The sequence below is a fragment of the Myotis myotis genome, unplaced genomic scaffold (assembly GCF_014108235.1).
Source record: "Myotis myotis isolate mMyoMyo1 unplaced genomic scaffold, mMyoMyo1.p scaffold_m19_p_1, whole genome shotgun sequence".
In the NCBI taxonomy this organism is placed as follows: Eukaryota; Metazoa; Chordata; class Mammalia; order Chiroptera; family Vespertilionidae; genus Myotis; species Myotis myotis.
In genome coordinates, this window is record NW_023416313.1 from 52,620,950 (window position 1) to 52,645,890 (window position 24,941).

At 41.6% G+C, this 24,941-nt stretch overlaps 1 protein-coding gene across 1 annotated transcript in view; it reads left to right on the plus strand.

The window, feature by feature from the left end:
* Positions 1–443: 443 nt before the first annotated feature.
* The window catches only part of CFAP299 (cilia and flagella associated protein 299), a 568,607-nt gene continuing 544,109 nt past the window's right edge, over positions 444–24,941 (plus strand). The window contains exons 1-2 of the mRNA XM_036337524.1: positions 444–624; positions 14,680–14,810. Of these exons, the coding sequence (XP_036193417.1) occupies positions 514–624; positions 14,680–14,810 (242 nt within the window). The 5' untranslated portion in view covers positions 444–513. The remainder of the gene's footprint in view (positions 625–14,679; positions 14,811–24,941) is intronic.

The following is a 24,941-nucleotide window of genomic DNA, read 5'->3' on the forward strand; positions in this document are numbered from 1 at the left end:
ATTCATAAATTCTTCCTCATACGCAAACACTAGCAATAATTTGCTTTTAAGTTATAACTTTTCAAATAGTTGGGTTCGGTCACAGACCATTACCTGAGACTTCTGTTCTGAGATATTCTCTTTACAGACAAACGTATAGAAAGCTCTTCAGTTACCAGAGAACTAACCTCGATATTTCTGTCCTGCATAACCGTGTTTTAGAATGAGATCAGAAGCGCTGATCTATAATATTTTGTGTACTATCCTGGCAGTCTTATAATTTTTAATTTTGGACTGCACTTTGCATCTCTCTCTGGCTCCACATTTCACCCAAGTCTGAACCAGTTGATGTGTCAGATCTGGACTTGGAGTGTGCACTGGGCGGCGGTGTTGTCAGGAATTAGGCGGAAGCCCTAAAGGTAACCACCCCCGGGGGCGGGATCAACGTCCACAGCTCCCAGCTGCTGGTAAAGAACGCAGTGGGTGGAACCTTCGGCCTGCGTTGCTAGGGACGCTTCAGCCGAGGCAACCGCGATGGATCAGGAAGAGGGGCTGACGGCGGTGGACAACATCGTCACTCAGTTCAACACCTATGAAGATTTCCTCGACTCGCAGATCACGACCGTGGACTTGTTCTACTTGGAGGTAAGGGCGACAGCGCCGCGGAGTGGCCATCGCCGGCCAGTCTTTCGGTCCCTCCAAGGCCCCGCTTCGTGGGGTGGTCGCCCCCTGGCGGTGAGCGTCCCGCCGCGCAGTTTCCCGGCGGCGGCGGCGGCGAATCGCGGCGTCCTTCCTGCCCTGCGAGGCCTCGGTCAGTTCAGAATTTGGGCCCTTGGTGTCACCCACTGCAGAAACCCGCGCGTGTGCACGGGGTGCCTTGAATCTCCGTAGCTCGGCCTCCCGGGCCCCCTCCCGGCGGCTCCCCTGTCCCAGTCATTCTTCTGAAACGGGTGCCTGCAGTCGGAGGCCTGCTGAGACTCTGCTGTAACTCAGGTCTGACACCCTGTTTCTCGTTCCTTTCCAACTTGTGCTAAAGAATAGATGGTGATAGCACTCACCCGGTGTATCTGGTGGTGTATGGGGCATTTGGGCCCCAAAACTTCCACCTTACGCTCGTTGGTTCAGAAGGCCCTTTAATTACGGGTAGGTACTCAGGTCGCTGTGCTTGCATATTACTGACTCATGTTTATCCAATTGATGATCACAGCTAATGTTGACAGAAAAAAGAAAAAGAAAGCTTGCAACACAGCAAAAACAGACGTGATGAGATTGGCTACTGTCTTCTACCCAGCGACCACGCCCCTCCCAGATTCTTAGAGGTGTGTGTGTGTGTGTGTGTGTGTGTGTGTGTGTGTGATGGGGTATTGATTGGGGGAAGGGCTGAGAGGAGATAGTTTTTGTCTCCTCAAGGAGAACCCGGATGGACAGGAAAATAACAGGCCACCCGTCCTAAGAAGCGGGAGGTGGAGGGTGGGTCCCCATAGCCCTCGCATATTCCCACACCAGGTCAGTGAAAGGGGCGCTGACCCGGAGATTCTGCCCTTCTGGACAAGCCCCAGAACCCCAAATTGGCCCCTTCCTCTTTAGACAGAAAGACCACCACTATGCGGCACCAACCCATACCAGAATTTGAAAAGGATTTGTATCCTGCAGCTAACTTCTCAAACTCCTTATCTGCAACAACGGAATTCAGCATTTTAGTGGATTGAAATACTTGGAGTTCAAATGTTTCATTAAGCGGGATTTTACTTAAAGTGAACTCCAAGATTTGAATAGTGCTCACTCTCCAAAACATATTCATGTGCTAGATATGAACATAATTTGAAGGAATGGAAACATCTAATTTTAGTTCTAGCTCTGCCACAAACAAGTTTTGTGACCTCAGACAAGTAATTTGATCTTTCTGGAATTATGTTGAAAACTGAATCCAAGTAAAATTTCCAACATGGCTTCTGGCTTGAAAAACAAGCTTTTAAAACTTTATGCAGGTAATATGTTTAAAGTAATGAAATTGAGCTTTATACCTTGCATCTAAATCACTGAAATGAAGGGGAAAAATAATGGTGCTAAACAGTGTCTGCATCTAAGTTTTTGAATGTTTAAAAAGAATGAAATACAACAAACATCCCAATAGACTAAAATCATCTTTATAGCACATGTGGAAAACTGCCAAGCATAAACCTAGTATCATTAAGAAGGGTTTTATTTTTTTTAAGGCAGGGTTTTTCAGATGAGTAGGGAGCTAAAATTATTAATGTTGATTAGAAGTGAGACATTGATACTTTGTGTTTCATCAATCAGAACTTTAAAGGTCTTCAAAATGGAAAACGGTGATTATATTTGGGGGAATGATAAGTTTACTTTTAAATTTGGCATTGATTAAGCTTATTCTTATTATACTTTCATAAAAAACAAGATGAAGATTTGGTTGAATGATGATATTAAGATATATATATATATATATATATATATATATATATATATATATAGAGAGAGAGAGAGAGAGAGAGAGAGAGAGAGAGAGAGTAGTGACAGTTTTTAAGTGCCATTGGATCTATGGACCTATATTCTCAAATACTTATGTGGATGCAGGTTAGTTGCCCATATAGATTACACAGAGACAAGTGGGCTCCTCAGAATTGTTTCAGGATATAGCTAGTATGGCAGGCATGTGTCAGGGGTCATGGAACATGCATGCTCTGTAAAGTAATTCTTGTTCTTTTTTTTTGGGGGGGGGAATGATCATCAGTAATTGACTTTGGTTTGAATGGATCATTTTTAAATGGTACATGAGAGATAGCATATTAAAGTTAGAAGATCCTATAGTCATGAGATTTGGGTTCTAATTCTATATTATTGTATTTTAAAAAGATTTCCAGGTGATTCTAATGTATAGCCAAGGTTGAGAACCACTGCTCTAAATCAATATACAAATCTTTTTAAAGTTTTGAGAATATTTTTTTCCACTGTGGGTTTTCCAGATTCTTTCTTGGTAATTCTTCTACATTAAATAAACACAGTACCTTCATTCCAATGGCTCTCTGTGACCACTGGACAACTAAAAGTGATACATTAATTGCTTTTCTCAGATAACAAATCAAGGGGTATTATTAGAATCATTTTAAAATTTCTCTGATGAATGGATCCCCATTATGGCTAAATTATGTACAGAGATTAGCAATGTGGACGTTTTATTGGGAGATTATCTTTCCATTATTTAGAAAATAAATAAATCATACAAATTAAGCTTTTTAGATATAATCTTAAAATTATTTGCCAGGCATTGATTAAGATTCTACGAAATAGCTTAGTAACATAATGTACCATGCTTAAACAATAAGCCAAGTAATAAGCAACCATTGTAGTTTTTTTCCATTATTTATTGCATCAAGGTACAGAGTAAATACTGTTCTTTATGAAATATCTTAATTAACATAGTTCAGAATCAGCTACACTCTTTTATTTAGTCAATAGAAAAAAAATGGCATAAATTAGCTTCTCTCTGCCTAAGAAGAGTTATATATTTTCCTTTCAGTAAGTTCACAGAGGTATTTCTCCCCAAGTAAAAAGATGTAATTTCCTCAGGGCATGAATTCTGATGATCAGAGAAGGAAACTGAACCAAGAATGCTGTATGCACAACACTTCTGACACTTTCTCATAATGATACCATTAGAATGCCAAGATCCTGATATCATCCTCAGTGTCTCAAACAATCCCCTAAAATCTATATTCTGTGTATAAAAAGTATCTTACATTCAAATTTTATTCATATTGACTTCAAAAGCTGCTGCTGGGAGGAGACAAGAGTGGAGGCAGGGATATAAACCAGGAGAGTACGTAGAATGAGACAAGACAGGGGGCTGAAGACAATATGTGGGAGAACAACCATTTCTTAAGGCATGTGCATGGAGATGGTGCTGACAACGGGAAATGTGAAAGGGGGTCAGAAAGGTAGGAGGGAATAAAGAGAACAGGATGAGCCAGAAGCCAAGAACAGCTGAATAGAAAACCCAAAAAACCATACAAAAACATTGACACAAGTAGTTGAAGGTTATTCCTGTGAACCCTAACATAAAAGCAGATGGGGAGAAACCATCATAGCCATGACACCAAGAAGGTATCACCACCCATGGGTGAGAAAAGCGGAGGAAACAATGGGGCATCTAAAAGACCCCAAAAGAAGAACTGCAAAATAGTCAGTAGGTAATCACTGGAAATGGAGTGGTCCAATTTGAGAACAGCAGAAACTGGGAAGGGTTTTGTGACCCGTGGTTGAGATCCCTCAGGAATGGGGTGGGGTCTGGTTCATGCCGATAGATAGGTTACCAAGACTAGCAGAGGCATTAGTTGAGAGTGAAGGGAATCTAGACTGGATGGTGGAGGTAGGGGATGATAAGTATTTGTTGTTCTGAGCCTAGATGCAACAAGCAAGGACTGAACTTCACCCCAATATCTTCCCTCTTCTTGCATACATATGAGTAGTCCTCAAAAATGATATATTTTTATTATATATAAATATTTTCATTATATGTGGATATATATTATTCTTAGTTGTTATTTTCTATATAAATGGTAATGTCAATATCATTCTGTAACTTAAAAAAATCTAACGTTAAATTTTGGAGACATTTTAATGTCACTCTGCAGAGCTCTCCTTATTCTTTAAACGTTGTTGCATTGATTCCATTGTTTGCTTGGGTTGGTTCTTTAGAAATTCATTTTCCTTACAAAGTTTTCAGAAACAACAGTCAAATGAACATCTTTGGTGCATCCTCCTTGTGTGCAGTTGTAAATATATTAAAACATGGACTCAATAACCTGTAATAGACAAGGTGAAAGTGCTCTCTGGAGTAGGCACTTACTCTCCCACCAGCAGTAAATGAGACACCTTTTGTTTGTTTGCAAAACATCTCACTGTTTTAGTTTTAATTTCCCTGAATATTAGTAAGGTTGATCATCTATTTAAATATTTCTTGGCCATTTGCATTTCTTTTGTGAATTGCCTGTTGATGCCCTTCACTCCATCACCACCCGCCCCCCGCCCCCCCGCCCCTCACACACACACCCTCTACCACCAACTTTTTAAAACTATCTTTACTCTCTTCACACTTCTGACTGGTTAGTACATGACCTCACCTCCTAAAGTCAACAAAGAAGAGTTAATCCAGACTGGAACCCTCTTTAGTTTTCTACCATGAAATTTATAGAACTACCTTAATTTCTGCCCACCCTCCCTTCCTTCCACCATCAAGCTTGGCCAAGGTAATCTATTTTATTGGTTTGTTTGTTTGTTTGTTTGTTTGTTTAGTTAATCCTCACCAGAGAATTTTCCCCCCATTAATTTTTAGAGAGCAGAAAGGAGGAAGGGGGTGGGGAAAGAGAGAGAGGAGAGAGACACATTGATTCGTTGCCTTCCACATGTGCCCTAACAGGTTGGGGATGGAACCTGTAACCCTGATGACCTTGACTTGGATCTAGCTTGAAATCCTTAGGTGCATGGGCCAATGCTCTAACCATTAAACACACCAGCCAGGGCTATTGTTTTTTTTTTTTTCTTTTTAAAGAATACATTCTTTGCTTTCGTATACAGAGCTTACTGGATTTGTATATTTTCATTTCTATTTTATTCATTTCTTGTTTTGTTAATTTTCCCTTCTATATTATTTAGATGGATTTTAGTATTCTTTCTCTACTTTTTTTAGTTGAATGGTTAGTTTATTTTCAAACTTTATTTTTTTCTGGCAAGTGCATTGATGCAATGTTTTCTGTGTACTTTACTAAGGTTTGATATGTAATTTCTTAGCCAAAAATTTTAATCTCTGTATGACAAAATATATCATAAATAAGTCAAAAGATAAGAAACTGCCCGAGAATACATATTTGCAGAATGTGTACTCAACTTGCTATCTAGAATATGCTCTATAAATCAATAAGAAATATATAAAATTTAATAGAAAAATTAGAAAATATAACAAACAAGCAATTTTTTTAAATGGGCACTAAAATAATTAATAATTATATGAAAAGGTTGCATATATGTATAGCACAATAGAAATCATTTATGGAAAAAAGCTCTTAAAAATTATGAAACTGTATCAAATATTTTCTCCTTTCATGACCGGAGTGGTCTATGTAACTCACCTGCTGCTAAGCGGCCTGCTTATACCCAAGCCCAAAGCTCCTCATTTTCTTCCTTTGAGGCTTTTGGCACACTTACATTTCTTATTGGCTCTAAAATGTCTTCTGGCAGCCAACACTTGGGTACCCAAAGCCTTGTCTTCATTGCAGATATCTAGAGGTGATAAGTAACTTTTGCCTCAACATTCCATGGATTACAGTGTACTCTTCACTACTGTAAACAGGGCTCTAAATGTGTTTAATAGGCTCAGAGAGCTAATTCCAGGTAACCTAGGGCCAGTTTAGAGAACCCATCCTTAAATTTCTATTGCTCTAGAACCATTACCAGTATCTAATTGTGAATCATTCAGGGTTCGATCAGAGAAGCAGAATACACCTATACTCATATATGTGTGTGTTACATGTATATATTTACAGAGATTTGGTCTGACATAATGAGAACTGTTTAAGTAGTCTAAGCAAGCTGTTTTTGGTGTCTGGTGCTGGAGCTGAAAGTCATAGGACAGAGAGCCAGGAGGGAAGGTGCATGAGAAGTGGGGGAAGCAAAGTCAAACTAAGATCCACAAGGAAGAGCTAGAATTCACAGGACAAACTGGAACTCATATCAGCCCCTCCCTCTTCCACCTTTAACTTTGATGATATGGGTGATCTGCAGGACATGCTGCCAGGTTTAGTCACAGAGCTGGACATGCACAGGCATCTGGGCCAGGAGTAGGGGAAGCTGACAGAGACGGTCCTACAAGAGCTAGAACAATATGGCTGCTTCTTCTCTTCTGCCTTCCCAATCTGTTGCCAATATCTCTTGTGGCCCAACCTCACCTGAAAGGATCTAACAAAGTGATGATGGGAAACTAAGTTCTAGCTTAGCTAAGCTGACACAATACGAATTGACTATATCTTCCATGTTTTAATTTTCACAAGCAGAATTAATTATGTCTGATTTAATTAAAAAGAAAAGGATGTAATTTTAATTTTCTTAAATAATTTTATCAGACTTGTGTAATCCTGACCTCAATTCAGAAAAGGACAGCATAAAGTAAAAAGCTAAAGATGAATTTTACTTACAAACTAGATGAAAATAAATGTAAAATGAACTCAGGACTATATTAAGAAACTAGAGGCGTGGTGTATGAAATTCATTCATGGAGTGGGGGTTCCCTCAGCCCAGCCTGCACCCTTTCCAATTGGGGACCACTTGGGGGATGTCCGATTGCCTAAACCCTGTGGGATCGGGCTGACAGTCAGACATCCCTCTCACAATCTGGGACTGCTGGCTCCTAACTGCTAACCTGCCTGCCTGCCTGATCACCCCTAACTGCCCTCCCCTGCTGTCCTAGTTGCCCCAAACTGCCTCTGCCTGCCTGCTTGATTGCCCCCAACTGCCCTCCCCTCCCAGACTGGTTGCCCTCAACTGCCCTCCTCTCCCAGCCTGGTTGCACCCAACTGCCCTCCCCTGCTGGCCTGATCTCACCCCAACTGCCCTCCTCTGCTGGCCAATTTGGTTCTGATTGGCCGATTTCTATGCCAGTCAGCATCAAAAGCTCTGCCTCCTAGGCAGCCATTGGCTCCTTACATTCACCCAGATTTGGTTCTGATTGGTCAGTTTCTATGCCAGTCAGGGTCAAAAGCTCCACCTCCTACGCAGCCATTGGTTCTTCACAGAATCCACATTTGGTTCTGATTGGTTGGTTCCTATGCCAGTCAGCATCTCCAGGCCTATCTTTGTGCCTAATCATAGGGGCAGGGATGAACAGCAGCCCCCTTGGAGGCGGGGAGAGAAAGAAAAGCCTGGCTGCTGGTAAAGCCTAGAAAGAAAGAGGGAGAGAAAGAGAGAGGCAAGTACTGATCAACAGCTGCCACTGAGGCTGCAGATCAGACCCTGCCTCTCTCTCTGGGTCTCAGCCCCCTGGGCAGTCAGGCTGCAGCGGGGCAGTCAGTGCTGGGTCACCATGGCAACCCAGCACTGACTGAAGGACTTTTGGTTTGGTCAGCCTCGGTTGTGATTGGTTGTTACAACCCTGGGCTTTTATATATTAGGACTAGAGGCCCGGTGCACAAAAATTTGTGCACTCAGGGGGAAGGGGGGGTCCCTCAGCCCGGCCTGTGCCCTCTTGCAGTCTGGGACCCCTGGGTAGATAACAACCTGCTGGCTTAGGCCTGCTCCCGGGTGGCAGAGGGCAGGCCCAATCCCTAGGTGCAGCCCCTGGTTGGGCTCAGAGCAGGGCCGAGTGGGGAGTTGGGGTGCCGCCCCTGTCACGCACAGAGCAGGGTAGATCAGGAGGTTGGGGCACTGCCCCCTGTCACTCACAGAGCAGGGCCCATCAGGGGGGTTGGGGCTCCATACCCTGTCATGCACAGAGCAGGGTCGATCAGGGGGTTGGAAGCTCCCCCCTGTCACTCACAGAGCAGGGCCCATCAGGGGGTTGAGGAGCTCCCCCCTGTCACTCACAGAGTAGGGCCGATAGGGGAGTTGGGGCACCGCCACTGTCACACACAGAGCAGGGCGGATCAGGGGGTTGGGGCACTGCACCCTGTCACACTCAGGGCAGGGCTGATGGGGAGGTTATGGCTTTATCCCATCACACACAGAGCAGGGCCCGTGGGGGTGGGGGGTGGGGGTGGGTTGGGGCACCATCCTCTATCACCCACAAAGCAGGGCCGATCGGGGGGTTGGGGCGCCGCCATTGTCACACTCAGGGCAGGGCCGATGGGGAGGTTATGGCTCTACCCTGTCACACACAGAGCAGGGCCTGTGGGGGGTTGGGGTGCCGCACCCTGTCACAGAGCAGGGCCGATCAGGGGGTTGGGGCGCCGCAACCTGTCACACACAGAGCCGCAGGGTGATCAGGGGGTTGGGGAGCTCCCCCCTATCAGGCACAGAGCAGGGCTGATCAGGGGGTTGCGGCGCCTTCCCCTGTCATGAACAGAGCAGGGCAGATAGGGAGGTTGTGGCCCCGCCCCCTGTCACACACAGAGCCGCAGGGCGATCAGGGGGTTTGGGCGCTGTCCCCTGTCACGCTGATTCTGGTTCCGGGAGGCCTCACAGCTCCGCTGATCCCGGTGCTGGGAGGCATATATAGGATAGAGGCCTGGTGCATGGGTGGGGCCAGCTGGTTTGCCCTGAAGGGTGTCCTGGATCAGATTGGGGGTCCCCACTGGGGTGCCTGGCCTGTCTGGGTGAGGGGCTGAGGGCCGTTTTCAGGCAGGCGGGTGACTAAAGTTCCCAACTTGTCCTTTTTTCCTTTTCTTTTTTTTTATTCTGGGCAAGGTTTAGCTCTGAGGCTTGGCTCCAACTCTGAGGCCTCGGCTGCTGAAAGCAGGTATCTGGTTTGTTTGGGTTCTATAATTGTAACACTGTTGCGGTCCTGCTCACTCCAGCTCGGAGATCCAGGCTGGCTGAAAGCAGGGATCTGTGTTTGTTCTATAATTGAAACAATAATGCAGTCCTGCTGGCTGAAGCCCGGCTGGCTGAAAGCAGGTTTCTGGGTTTTGTTTAGCTTCTATATTTGTAACAATGTTTCTTAAACTGCAAGCTCAGAGGCCAGCAAGGCAGGCGGGGAATGTCACTGGCTTCCTCCGTCACTGAAGCAAGCAATCCTCCTGTTCGCTTCAAGCTGCCTGGCTGCCGGCCGCCATCTTGGTTGGCAGTTAATTTGCATATCGCCTTGATTAGCCAATGGGAAGGGTAGTGGAGGTATGGCTAATTACCATGTTTATCTATTATTAGATAGGATAATAAATTACAGTAAGAATAGTGTGATTTATCACAAGATGAGCTTATGACATTAATAAATTAAAAAAGAAAATAACCTGATAATATCTATAGATGCAGATAAAGCATAGGATAAATTTCTAAACTTACTAATTTAACTTGATAATGAGTATATAGCAAACAGTTGTAGTAAACTTCTTATTTCATGGTTAAACATTTCAGCATTTGAATCAGCATCTTATTTTTTTATTGACAATCTGTCCAAAACAATGCTAGCAAAATGTCATAAATACTTGGAAGGAGTCAGAATATTATTAGTTATAGGCAGTATGATTGCCATGAAAATGCAAGAAAATTAATTGGAACCCTATTAGAACAAATCAGCGAGTTTAGTACAGAAATCCAAGATTGAGCTACAACAATTGTTCTCCAGCAATAAACAACATAACAAATGACACAAATAAAAACCAACTGAACCCAGCAGCCTGTGGGGCAATGTCAAGCGTTCCAGTGGCCACAAGCATTTTCTTTTTTTTCTTCTTCGGATGAGAAACACCTGGCTGCCCCAGTTGCCCCCTGTCTCAGATTCCTCCATGAACAAAACCCAATCCTGGTCTACCCTCACATTGTGTGTGTGTATGTGTATGTGTGTGTGTGGTGCAGCCAGAAAGCACTACAGGGAGTGAATTGTGCAAATATAGCCACTAATCTATAGCTTTCCAGGAACCTGTAGGGCTGGGGCACTGACCTGCTGGCTTCTGACGAGGAACTGTCTGCCAAGATCCAAAGCCAGAGCAACCCAAAGGCACCGTTCTATTGCACATCCTTAGGGTTAGGTGTTTCTTCCAGCAGCTGGGAGGTTTCTAAAATTGTCCCAGTAAAATATAGCCATCTATTCAGAATGAAGACTTCCACATATGCTACCCACTTGGTGGGGCCTGGCATTGCCACATGTCTTATAGCTCATGTAGAGTAATGAAGCATTCTCTTTAGGGTGTCTGTCTCTGGGTTCTGTTTTGCATGATACCTCCCATAGCTAAAACTCCCAAACTCAAACATCCAAATGTTAATGACTCATGATCACATGAGAAAAAACACACACATTAACAATTAATAAAAGATTATTGCCTTGTTTACATACTTTGTCTAACAAGTAATCACTTGTTTTTACTAAGATGAACTATTATACTCCAAACTATTAGACTTAATAAAAAAAGATATGTTTTCCTTCAAAAAAAACCTCCCACAAAAATGTAAGTATAACCCCAGAAAAATCAGAGGGAAGTAGGGAATAAAATATATTGGAAAAACTAATGACTAAAAAAGGTTTCAAATGTTGTGAAAAATGTAAATTTATAGGGCCAAGGAGTACTAAGAATTCTAAGCAGAATAAATGAATAAACAAAGAAATCACTTCAAAGAATATCTTAAAACTGCTGAAAATCAGTAATAGAAAATCTTAAAGGATTGTAAAATAGGACACATCCTATATTATAAAGGGCAATATGCAAATCGACTGAATGGCAGAATGACTACAACGCCTGTAGCCCCTCCCCCCAGTCAGCCCTGCCTCAGAGTGGGCATCCCACTCTGATTGGGGGCAGGGCTGGCCGGCAAACTGCCTGTGACCCCCTCGCCCTGGCTAGCTCCGCCCACGGCCCCTCACCCCAGCTGGCCTGCCTCTGATGGCTACCATCAGGGGTGGGCCAGCTGGACCCCACCAGTGCACGAATTCATGCACCAGGCCTCTATCCTATATAATAAAACCCTAATATGCAAATCAACCAAATGGTGGAACGACTGGTCACTATGATGCACACAGACCACCAGGGGGCAGATGCTCAATGTAGGAGCTGCTCCCTGGTGGTCAGTGTGCTCCCATAGGGGGAGTGCCACTCAGCCAGAAGCCAGGCTCACCACTGGCGAGTGCAGCAGTGGTGGTGGGAGCCTCTCCTGCCTCCTCAGCAGCACTAAGGAACAGCGAGCAGAGTGGTAAGGAGCAACAAGCAGGCGGGTGGTAAGGAGCATGGGGTCCCGGACTGCAAGAAGGATGTCCGACTGCTGGCTTAGGCCCACTCTAAGCTGTCAGTTGGATATTCCCCGAGGGCTCCCGGACTGCGAGAGGGCACAGGCTGGGCTGAGGAACCTTCCCCCCCAGTGCATGATTTGCATGCACTGGGTCTCTAGTGTAGAATAAAACAAAGACAGGGAAGACTGAACACTTCTCTTCAGAAATAGCCCTGGCCAGTGTGGCTCAGTTGGTTGAGCATTGACCAGTGCACCAAAAGGTCGCCAGTTTGAATCCAGTCAGGGCAGATGCCCAGGCTGTGGGTCGGTGGGTGGTGAATGGGCGGTTGGGGAGCATATGGAAGGCAAGCCATGTTTCTCTCTCTCTCCTTCTTCCCTCTCTCTCTAAAAAATAAACACACACATATTTAAAAAAATACCAGCCATGGGACAATGGGATGACATCTTTAAAGTGTTGAAAAGTAAAAAGTCAACCTGCGGCACTAATAATCCAGCAAATATGTCTTTCAAAAATTAAGGTGAAATAAATGTTTTTTTTCAGTCAAACAAAAGTCAAGGTAATTTGTTGTTAGCAGACCTGAACTACAAGAAATGTTAAAGATTTTTAGGTGAGAGGAAAATCATATATCATAGGAGACCTGGATCTACACAAAGGAATAGAAAGCCCCAGAAATGCTAAGTATGTAAATCAATAAAAATATTTTATTTCTCAATTTCTTTAAAGATAGTTGAGCATTTAAACTGGAGAGATGACTCACGATTCTACCAGTTAGGGCAATCAAGTGAGGCAACCAACTTCAACTCTACTTGTTTTCTAAGTAGATCACACTATTTGTTGCAATATACATTAGTGGAGATGAGTGCAGAACTATCCAAATAATTTTTGTGTGGCCCATGTAAGGCACACGGGAATGCATAATTCACTACCCACAAAATTAATACAGCAACTTTCAAATGGTCTTTGCTATATAAAATACTCTATCGACTACAAGCCATTTCTATTCTGCTAGAAGACCTCAGAGTCTCACAGAGCTGAGTTCTTCCCATAAACTCACTTTTAGTAATATATTTAAGAAAATTTGCACACAAATCATCAAAATTTTGTGTTGTGGCATTCATATTTAATTGCTTTTTCTATTAAATATGAATTCCACTAGGTGGAGACATTTGCCCAGTTTTGTGGTTCACACTGAAGTGACTAGGGAAGGCAAGTAAAGTAGGCAGGGGAACAAGTCAGAAAGAAGGCAAACAGCCTGGACAAGACCTGGTGCTTTGCATTATATTAGCTTGGCAAATGTATCCACATTACTACACAGAGTGTAATATTTGCTTTTAATGTTTAGCAAAGAAAAGTAGCAATTTTCTAGGTTGATAGTACAGTGGGGCCTTGACTTACGAGTGTCCCGACTAACGAGTTTTTTGAGATACCAGCTGTCTCTCCACCAATTTTTTGCATTGAGTTGATAGAGTAATTTGAGTTAACGAGCTCCTTAACGAGCTCGGTCTCAGAATGAATTAAACTCGTAAGTCAAGGCCCCACTGTATATATTTTTTTGGTTTTGCTCCAATAATTTGAACTTTAAAATAGTCATTATGGGTTGAATAGATTATTAACCATGCATGCTATACTTTTTCATTTAATCCTATTTGACAGTTCTTGCATTCAACAGTGATGTATTAAGTAAGGGTCTTTAGCAATGATATATATCCTGTTTTCACTGTATTTTAGGTATTTTATATTTAATTAAGATGATCATATAAGGACTATTATTACATTATACATATTTTTATGTAATGCTTTAGTCTTTTTGATTTTTTAATCCTTACACAAGGATATGTTTTTACTGATTTTTGAGAAAGAGGGGGGAAAATGAGAGAGGGGGAGAGAAAGAGAAAGAAACATCGATTGGTTGTCTCTGCCTGGACTAGGGATCGACTGAGGATCCTGAGGATTGAACTCCACAACCTGGGTACGTGCCCTGACCAAGAAAGGAACCTATGCACTGAAGGGTTCCTTTCCAACTCCAACCAACTGAACCACACTGGCCAGGGCTACTTTAGTCTTTATATTAGTAACTTCAGATAAATTGACACCTCTTCAACTATGGGAAACAATATGTTTTAATATGCTATGCAGGTGACAAATATGTGTGAGACAATTCTCAAAGTAACTAAAATATAAAGGCCCAACGTATTGTGGGAAAATTTTTTTTCAATTTGAAGCCTTTTGTGGTCATCTTGTGTTTCTACTTTTCTGTTTTTATGGGTGCCAACATTATATGGAAACAATATCTTTTTATTTAAATAGGAAATTCATCTGCTCTTTATTTTGTGTTTGAAGTCATAATGCCCTGTGTCATCAGTTAATTTACTTCAAGGAAGCAAGTCTCTGAAATGTTGAATTTTCTGAAAGCAACCCAATTCTGTTTCTGTGCGATTGTTTTTTTTTTTTTTTTTTTTAAGTCTTTTTTGTATGAGCACTATTGTCTCTAATTTTATTGTTTTAAAGATTCTCTATTAATTATCTACAGCTGTTCTCATAAATTGATTAAAAACACAACTGACTTTTGTCTTCTAATCCCTTTGAGAAAACTTAGTGATTGATTTATTTTTCATTTTACATCTGTGGGAAAGGGATGACAAATCAGATGTTTATAAAAGTATAGTATTGTTAGAATTCTAATTTTTCATATATAATAGATCTTATATCATTTTGAAGTGATACATTAGATATTTCATTTAAAACAGTTAATCAGTATGCGCTGGATAAAATAAGATGTCTAATTCTCCTACAAACCTAACCATTGGTATTCTCTGTAGGATGAAGGCCTGGCCCGCCAGCTGGTGGAGCTGGGCTACCGAGGGACTGGAGAGGTGGTGAAAAGGGAAGATTTTGAGACAAGGAAGGCAGCTATTGAGATTGCAAGGCTGGCTGAGCGAACTCAGAAAAAGTAAGTGTCCATGTTCCACATCTAGATTCTATAGTAAGTGCAGAGCCCCTGGAAAAACTCATTTTGTTGTCATTGTTGTAATTTGAAAGCACTGGTTATGGCGGGTCGCAGTTGAAATATCCAAAAGTGTGTTATGAGTGCCTTTTGCCTTAGAATTCGTTGTACTTCTGAGACCTGTAGAGATTTGGCACCATTATGTTCTCACATTTTTGTAAACATTGATTTATTCAACTCTATTAATGATCACCGGCTTTTGTTACTGTGACTAAGATATGGTTATATAAAATATGAATCTAATAAAATATATTAAACATATTATGGCGTGGTACACCTAAAGTGAACTGTATGAAACTGGTAAAAACAATTTTATAAAGACTTGACAAAGCGTTATCTATTTCCTTTAAAAATGAATGCTAAAGTTGTAAAAGTTGGAAAGGATAATTACTTAGAAATAGGTGTATTGTTCCTAGATAACATTTTAAGAAGTATCCAGTAATTATGAGTAGCAATCGTCTATTTATTATAAAAAGTTAGAGGCCTGGTGCATGAAATTTGTGCATGGATGGGGGGTCCCCCAGCCTGGCCTGTGCCCTCTCACAGTGCAGGAGCCCCATAATTGATCGTCCCAAAGAGGTAGGCCCTGCCTACCCATCCGGGGCTCCTTGATGGATTTCCCCAAAAAGGTAGGCTGGAGCCGCGGCCCCGCCTCTGCACCACGCATGCAGCATCAAAGCCCCACCCACCCACACTCGCACACAGCCCCGCCCACCCGCGTGCGCCTGGTGCGCACACAGCCTCCTGGTGATAGCTCGTTGTGGCATGAGGACATCACAGATGAGGATGTGACAACCACATAGGCTTTTATTAATAGGATTGCATTTGGTAGTGGAATATAAATTGGTTCTGGGAATGTACAGTTTTAATTGATTGTTCTAGTGGTTATTGTAGTTCAGAACCATAGAATATTGGAATTTAATATACTGATATTTGGTAATATATTAATTAATATATTAATTTTTATTGCTGCCATAGCACACTATTACAAACAGTAGCTTAAAAGAACACAACTGTATTTATTTATTCATAGCTCTGTAGGTCAGAATTCAGAGTGTAGTGGCTCAGATGGATTCTCTGCTCAATGTATCAAGGTTGAAACCCTGATTCTGGCTGGACAGAGTTATTGCCTGGAGGCTCTGAGGATGAGTCTGTTTCCACACTCATTCAGTGGCTGGCCAAATTTAGCTCCTTGGGAGTATAGGATTGGGATCAGATTTCCTTGTCAGCTGTCATTTGGGCACTGGTCTTTGCTCCTACAGGCTGCCCATTCCTTCTTATGCTTTCCACATGGGTCCCCCACCATTAAGAATGGGTCAAGATTCCCTCGCCCTTCAAATCTCTCTGACTTCCCCTCTGCAGCATCTTTCCTGACTCTAGTCAGAGAAATATCTCTCCTTGTAAGACTTCATGTGATCACTCAGCGTCTGTCTAGATAATCCAGGATAGTCTCCCTATTTTAAAGTCTGTGACCTTAATTACATCTGCAACTCTCTATTGCCATGTAATGTAACATATTAACAGGTTCTAAGAATTCATGGGCATCCTTGGAGGGGTCGTTCTATTTACCACAGGTAATTTATTTAAAGCTTCAAAAATGTATTCCACAGAATTACACTTAACTTTTATTCTTACAAAATTGAAATGATGCAAAGTACATGAGTACAATGTGATATGTCTTGCATAAAACATCAAGGAAATAAGGAAGTCTTCTGTAAATATCAATAAACTAGAGGCCCGGTGCATGAAATTCGTGCGTGGGAAGGGGCGGTCCCCTCAGCCCAGCCTGCACCCTCTCTAATCTGGGACACCTCGGGGGATGTCCGACTGCTGGTTTAGGCCTGATCCCAGGACATCACTCTCACAATCCGGGACCACTGGCTCCTAAATACTCACCTGCCTGCCTGCCTGATTGACCCTAACTGCCCCACCCCCTGCTTGCCTGGTAACCCCTAACTGCCCCCCCCCCCGCCAGCCTAGTTGCCCACAACTGCGCCCCTCCCCTGCCAGCCTGGTCACCCCCAACTGCCCCACCCAGCCGGCTTAGTTGCCCTAACTGCTCCCCTGACAGCCTGGTCACCCCTCACTGCCCCCCCTGCAAGCCTGGTCACCCCACACAGCCTGCTGCTCAGTTGTTTGGTTGCCCCTCACTAAGCCTCCTGCCGGCCTGGTTGCCCCATGCAGCCTGTTTGGTCATCTGTTCAGTTGCAATGGTCATTTAGGCTTTTATGTATATAGATGCTCATTTGTCCGGGGAAGAAGATATTTGTGAGATTTTATGAGGAATTAGTGTATATTCATATTTTATTAGAGATGTATCCTATTTCATATCAAGATGAGTTTTGTTATGTTTAAAATGTAAATTTTATCCATGTACATGTCCATTTTGTGTTTGAGGATCAAAGTGGATATTTACTCTATGCAATAGACTCTTTAACTGGCCAGAGCTGGAAGTCATTAGAGGACTTAAGTGCCAGTCATGGGAGATTAATCCCTACCCAGAGCTGCTAGAATTGGAAGGCCCTTTCATCTGCAGATCTTCTCAGCCTCCCTCTGTAATGGGTGGGCTCCATATGTTTCCTCTTGCCCCATGTGGGAGTCACTTTGTTCCCCTCCCTGCCAGATCCATTGTATGTTATTGGCAGCTGGGCTAGGAGAGCGTGTTCTAGAGCCACACATGACCTGTGCCTATATTTACTAGATGATCACTTTGAAAATATGAAGGAACATGTGACTGCTTACCAACCGGTACCAACTTGGAAATACTTGATTCTGCTATTGGATTATCTTACACTAACTTCTCTAATGTGTAGGGAGCAGCCTCAACTAGATCACATCTGTTCTAGCAATCAGAGAGCACCCATTTCATGAAGTGCTGACACCTAAGAGTATGTCATTACTTATAATAGTTTGATAGAGGAAAGAGTCTGGATAGATGAAAGTTAGAGATATCAAGAAGGGGCATTTTGATAATTACTTTTCTAGAAGAAGGCATAAGGCTAAGAAAATTATTCTGGGCTATTTAGTAATTCGCTTCACAAATACCATAGACAACCATACTGCATCAGGCACTATGTTAGGTGCAGGGGATACTCTAGCATACGACTTAAGTCCTAGTCTCAAGAAATTTGAGGGTTAGATAAATGAAAGACAGTTATGTTGCTGGTGGAATCTAAAATGAAAAACAGTTCTTCAAAGAGTTAGACAATAGAGTTGCCATATAACCCAGCAATTACACTCTTAGGTATGTACCCAAGGGAACTGAAAACATAGATTCACTTAAAAAATTATACTCCAATGATCATAGCAACATTATTCATAGTGGCCATAAATTGAAACAATCTAAGTATCTATTGACTGATGAATGGATTAAAAAATGTGGTATATAGACTCAATGAAATAGCATTCAGCCATAAAAAGCAGTGAATCACTGCACTAGCTGGTTTGGCTCAGCGGATAGAACATTGGCCTGTGGACTGAAGGGTCCCAGGTTCAATTCTGGCCAAGGGCACATGCCTAGGTTGTGGGCTTGATCCCCAGTAGGGGGTATGCAGGAGGCAGCCAATCAATGATTCTCTCTCATCATTGATGTTTCTATCTCTCTATCCCTCTCCCTTCCTATTTGAAATCAATAAAAATATTTTTTTAAAAAGCAGTGAATTACTGTTACATGCTACAATATGGATAAACCTTGAACACATTAGGCTAAGCAAAGGAAGCCAGACAAAAAGGCTATGTAATGTATAGTTCCATTTATATAAAATGTCCAGAATAAGTAAATTTCTATAGACAGAAAGTAGATTTGTGGTTTGAAGGAAGAGTGGACAGAGAATGACTGCTACCAGGTATGGGGATTCTTTTGGGGATGATAAGATGTTCTGGAATTAGATATTAATGATGGTTTCACAACTTTGTAAATGTACTAGGAACCATTGTATACCTTAAAAGTTTGAATTTTATTGTAGGTGAATTATATCTCAATAAAAAGGCAATTCCAACAGAAAATAATAGATGTTGTCATAGGTGGTGTGGTGACCCCCTGAAGTAGTACTATGTCAGGATTTGGGGGGCTGTGAAGAGCAGAGAAGGCTCGCTGTAAGGCATGACTGCTAAATTTACTCTTCAAGAATAAGTAAGAGTTAATCAGACAGAAAGGAGTATGAAGACAGACACATCTATTTTGCCTCAATTCTATGATACTTCTCTCACAAGTCATTCTCCTATCTCTTTGTTTTAATTTGCACCTGTTCCCTTACTGAAGCTTTTGTCTCTGTGCCAGCTAGAGGCCACTCATTTCCATAATTACTTGGTTGTTGTTGGTGGTGGTGGTGGCCAGGTTCTTCATTCTCCTGTTCCCTCAACCTTTGCTTCATAACCATCTCTGTTTTCACTGTGATGTAAACCTCATCTCTCATCTCTCCACCATTGAGGTTCATGCCAGCTGGGCGTAGTAGCCACAAGGCAGAGGCTATAAAGGAGGAAAGAAGGGATGGGAGTAGTTTAGCTGCTAATACTTTTGCCAAGACTGTCAGTGTAGTTACCTACTGACTGAAGATGCTTAGCATCCTTTCATGTGCTTATCTCTATATAAAAAAGCCCAACTGACCATACAACCATTCAACCATCTGACTGGTAGCTATGACGTGCACTGAATACCAGGGGGAAGATGCCCAATGAAGGAGCTGCTGAACTGCAGTGACTTGGCAGGTGCAGTTCTCAGGTGACAAACTCAGAACCAGAGAGGAGGGAGCCCTATTCTGGGGTGTGTCACCCAAGAGCTGCTTTCTCACAATCTGGAACCTCTTGGGGGATGTCGGAGAGCCCGATTTGGCCCAATCTCCACAGGCCAGGCCGAGGGACTCCACAGGTGCACAAATCTGTGCACCAGGCCTCTAGTTTGCCATCATATCTCTTCTTTGGTGAAATGTCTTCTTATTGATTATAAGTGCTCTCTGTATATTCTAATTACAAGTTCTTTGCCCAATACAGATTTTGAAAGTATTTTATTCCTCTCTGTGCGGTGTTATTTTTTAAATTTTCTTAACACTATGCTTCAAATTGTAGAAAATTATAATTATGATGAAATTCAAGTTATCAATTTTTCTTTATCATTCAGTTTTGTATGTGTATTGTAAGAATTTTTTGAATATTCCAAGATCACATGTAATTTTTAAAAAAATATATTTTATTGATTTTTTACAGAGAGGAAGGGAGAAGGAGAGGGATAGAGAGTTAGAAACATTGATGAGAGAGAAACATCGATTCAGCTGCCTCCTGCACACCCCCTACTGGGGATGTGCCCGCAACCAAGGTACATGCCCTTGATCAGAATCGAAACTGGGACCTTTCAGTCCGCAGGCCAACGTTCTATCCACTGAGCCAAACCGGTCAGGGCTGTAATTTTTCTTTCTTTTTTTTTTTTTAATTATTCTTTTTTTTTTTTATTGCTTAAAGTATTACAAAGGGTATTACATATGTGTCCATTTTATCCCCCCGCCCTAGACAGTCCCCTAGCCTCCCCTATCCCCCAATGTCTTATGTCCACTGGTTATGCTTATATGCATGCATACAAGTCCTTTAGTTGATCTCTTACCCCCCTACCTTCTGCCCCGCAACCCTCCCCGGCCTTCCTGCTGCAGTTTGACAATCTGTTTGAGGCAGCTCTGCCTCTGTATCTATTATTGTTCAAAAGTTTATAATGGCCTCTATTATCCATGAATGAGTGAGATCATGTGGTATTTTTCCTTCATTGACTGGCTTATTTCACTTAGCATAATGCTCTCCAGTTCCATCCATGACGTTGCAAATGGTAAGAGTTCCTTCCTTTTTAGAGCAGCATAGTATTCCATCGTGTAGATGTACCACAGTTTTCTAATCCATTCATCTACTGATGGGCACTTAGGCTGTTTCCAGATCTTAGCTATGGTGAATTGTGCTGCTATGAACATAGGGGTGCTTATATCCTTTCTGATTGGTGTTTCTGGTTTCTTGGGATATATTCCTAGAAGTGGGATCACAGGGTCAAATGGGAGTTCCATTTTCAGTTTTTTAAGGAAACTCCATACTGTCTTCCATAGTGGCTGCACCAGTCTGCATTCCCACCAGCAGTGCACAAGTGTTCCTTTTTCTCCACATCCTCTCCAGCACTTGTCGTTTGTTGATTTGTTGATGATAGCCAGTCTGACAGGTGTGAGATGGTACCTCATTGTTGTTTTGATTTGCATCTCTCGGATGATTAGTGACTTTGAGCATGTTTTCATATGTCTCTTGGCTTTCTGAATGTCCTCCTTTGAAAGGTGTCTATTTAGGTCCTTTGCCCATTTTTTGATTGGATTGTTTATCTTCCTTTTGTTAAGTTGTATGAGTTCCCTATAAATTTTGGAGATTAGGCCCTTATCAGATATGACATTGGCAAATATGTTTTCCCACACAGTGGGTTTTCTCATTGTTTTGTTGATGGTTTCTTTTGCTGTGCAGAAGCTTTTTATTTTGATGTAGTCCCATTTGTTCATTTTCTCTTTCGTTTCAAGTGCCCTAGGAGCTGTATCAGTGAAGAAATTGCTTCGGCATATGTCTGAGATTTTGTTGCCTTTGTATTCTTCTAGAATTTTTATGGTTTCCTGTAGTACATTTAAGTCCTTTATCCATTTTGAGTTTATTTTTGTGTATGGTGTAAGTTGGTGGTCTAGTTTCATTTTATTGCATATATCTGTCCAATTTTCCCAACACCATTTATTGAAGAGACTATCTTGGCTCCATTGTATGTTCTTGCCTCCTTTGTCAAATATTAATTGAGCATATTGGTTCGGGCCGATTTCTGGGCTCTCTATTCTATTCCATTGATCTATATGCCTATTCTTGTGCCAGTACCAGGCAGTTTTGAGAACAGTGGCTTTGTAATACATCTTGATATCTGGTATTGAGATCCCACCTACTTTGGTCTTTTTCAGGATTGCTGCAGCTATTCGGGGTCTTTTTTTATTCCAGATGAATTTTTGGAGAGTTCGTTCTAGATCTCTGAAGTATGCCGTTGGTATTTTAATGGGAAGTGCATTGAATTTATAGATTGCTTTGGGTAGTATGGACATTTTAATGATGTTGATTCTACCAATCCATGAACACGGTATGTTCTTCCATCTGTTTATGTCTTCCTCTATATCTTTTTTCAATGTCCTGTAGTTTTCTGAGTAGAGGTCTTTTACCTCTTTAGTTAAGTTTATTCCTAGGTAGCTTAATTTTTTTGGTGCGATGGTAAACGGGATTGTTTTTATAATCTCTCTTTCTGAAAGTTCACTATTGGTGTATAGAAATGCCTCGGATTTCTTGGGGTTAATTTTGTATCCTGCTACATTGCCAAATTCATGTATTAAGTCCAGTAGCTTTTTGATGGAGTCTCTAGGGTTTTGTATGTATAATATCATGTCGTCTGCAAATAAGGACAGTTTTACTTCCTCTTTTCCAATTTGGATGCCTTTTATTTCTTCTTCTTGCCGAATTGCAATGGCTAACACTTCCAGTACTATGTTGAACAGGAGTGGTGAGAGGGGGCATCCCTGTCTTGTTCCTGTTCTTAGGGGAAATGGTGTTAGTTTTTGTCCATTGAGTATGATGTTGGCTGTGGGCCTGTCATATATGGCTTTTATTATGTTGAGGTATGATCCTTCTACTCCCACCTTGATGAGAGCTTTTATCAAAAATGGGTGTTGAATTTTGTCGAATGCTTTTTCTGCATCAATTGATATGACCATGTGGTTTTTTTCTTTCAATTTGTTTATGTGATGTATCACGTTTATTGATTTGCGGATATTGTACCATCCTTGCATCCCTGGGATAAATCCTACTTGGTCATGGTGTATGATCTTTCTGATGTACTGCTGGATCCGATTTGCTAAGATTTTGTTGAGGATTTTGGCATCTATGTTCATGAGGGATATTGGCCTGTAATTCTCTTTCATTGTGTTGTCTTTACCTGGTTTTGGTATTAGGGTGATGCTGGCTTCATAGAATGAGCTTGGAAGTTTTCCTTCCTCTTGAATTTTTTGTAGTAGTCTGAGGAGGATAGGTTTTAGTTCTTCCTTGAATGTTTGGTAAAACTCCCCTGTGAAGCCGTCTGGTCCTGGGCTTTTGTTTGCTGGAAGCTTTTTGATGACTGCTTCAATTTCTTCCATAGTTATTGGCCTGTTGAGATTTTTAGATTCTTCCTGATTGAGTTTTGGAATGTTGTATTTTTCTAGGAATTTGTCCATTTCCTCCAGGTTGTCTAGTTTGTTGGAGTAGAGCTGTCCATAGTATTTTTTAACAATCATTTGTATTTCTGTGGGGTCTGTTGTTATTTCGCCTCTATCGTTTCTGAGTTTGTTTATTTGGGTCCTCTCTCTTTGCTTCTTGGTGAGTCTGGCTAGAGGTTTGTCAATCTTGTTTATCCTTTCAAAGAACCAGCTCTTGGTTTCATTGATTTTCTGTATTGTTTTTTTGGTCTCTATGTCATTTATTTCTGCTCTAATCTTTATTATCTCCTTCCTTCTGCTCACTCTGGGGTTTTCTTGTTGCTCTCTTTCTAATTCTTTGAGTTGTAGAGTTAGATGATTTACTACCATTTTTTCTTGTTTTTTGAGATAGGCCTGTAGAGCTATAAACTTCCCTCTCAGGACTGCTTTCATTGTGTCCCATAGGTTTTGGATTGTTGTGTTTTCATTGTCATTAGTTTCCAGGATGTTTCGAATTTCTTCTTTGATTTCATTGGTAACCCAATCAATATTTAATAGCATGCTATTCAGCTTCCAGGTGTTTGAGTATTTTGGGTTGTTTTTATTGTAGTTTATTTCTAATATTATGCCATCGTGGTCTGCGAAGACGCTTTTTATGATTTCAATTTTCTTGAATTTGGGGATACTTTGCTTGTGACCCAATATATGGTCTATTTTTGAATATGTCCCATGAGCACTTGAGAAGAATGTATATTCCCTGGCTTTGGGGTGAAGTGTTCTGAAGATGTCTATTAAGTCCATCTGATCTAGTGAGTCATTTAGGATTGCTGTATCTTTGCTGATTGTTTGTCTATAGGACTTATCCAGTGCTGTTAGTGGTGTATTAAAGTCCCCTACTATGATTGTATTGTTGTCGATCTCTCCTTTGATATCTTCCAGGAGTTTTTTTATGAATTTGGGTGCTCCTGCATTGGGTGCATATATGTTTACCAGGGTTATATCTTCTTGTTGTATTGATCCCTTTAGTATTATGAAGTGGCCTTCCTTATCTCTTGTTATGGCCTTCACTTGGAGGTCTATTTTGTCCGATATAAGTATTGCTACCCCAGCTTTCTTTTCCTTTCCATTTGCCTGAAAGATATTTTTCCATCCTTTCACTTTCAGTCTGTGTGAGTCCCTTCTAATGAGGTGGGTTTCTTGTAGACAGCAGATGTATGGGTCATGTTTTTTTATCCATTCAGCCACTCGACGTCTTTTGTTTGGAGCATTTAGTCCGTTTACGTTTAAAGTTATTATTGAAAGGTACTTGTTTGTAGCCATTTCTGTTTTTGTGTGGCTGTTTTCTTTCTGAGCTTTTTATTTCTTATTTTTATACCAGTCCCTTTAGCATTCCTTGCATTGCTGGCTTGGTGGTGATAAACTCCCTTAGCCTTTTTTTGTTTGTGAAGCTTCTTATTTCCCCTTCAAGTTTGAATGATAGCCTTGCTGGATAGAGTATTCTTGGATTTAGTCCTTTGCTTTGCATCACTTTGTAAATTTCCGTCCATTCTTTTCTGGCCTGATGTGTTTCTGTTGAGAAATCATTTGACAATCTAATGGGAGATCCCTTGTATGTAACTTTCCGTCTCTCTCTTGCAGCCTGTAAGATTCTCTCTTTGTCCTGAACATTTGCCATGGTAATTATGATGTGTCTTGGTGTGGGTCTTTTTGGGTTCACCTTGTTTGGGACTCTCTGGGCTTGTGTGACTTTTTTCTTCCCCACCTCAGGGAAGTTTTCTGATATTATTTCTTCTAATAGGTTTTCTAATCCTTGTTCATCCTTCTGTTGTTCTGGTACCCCTATTATTCGTATGTTGTTTCGTTTCATGTT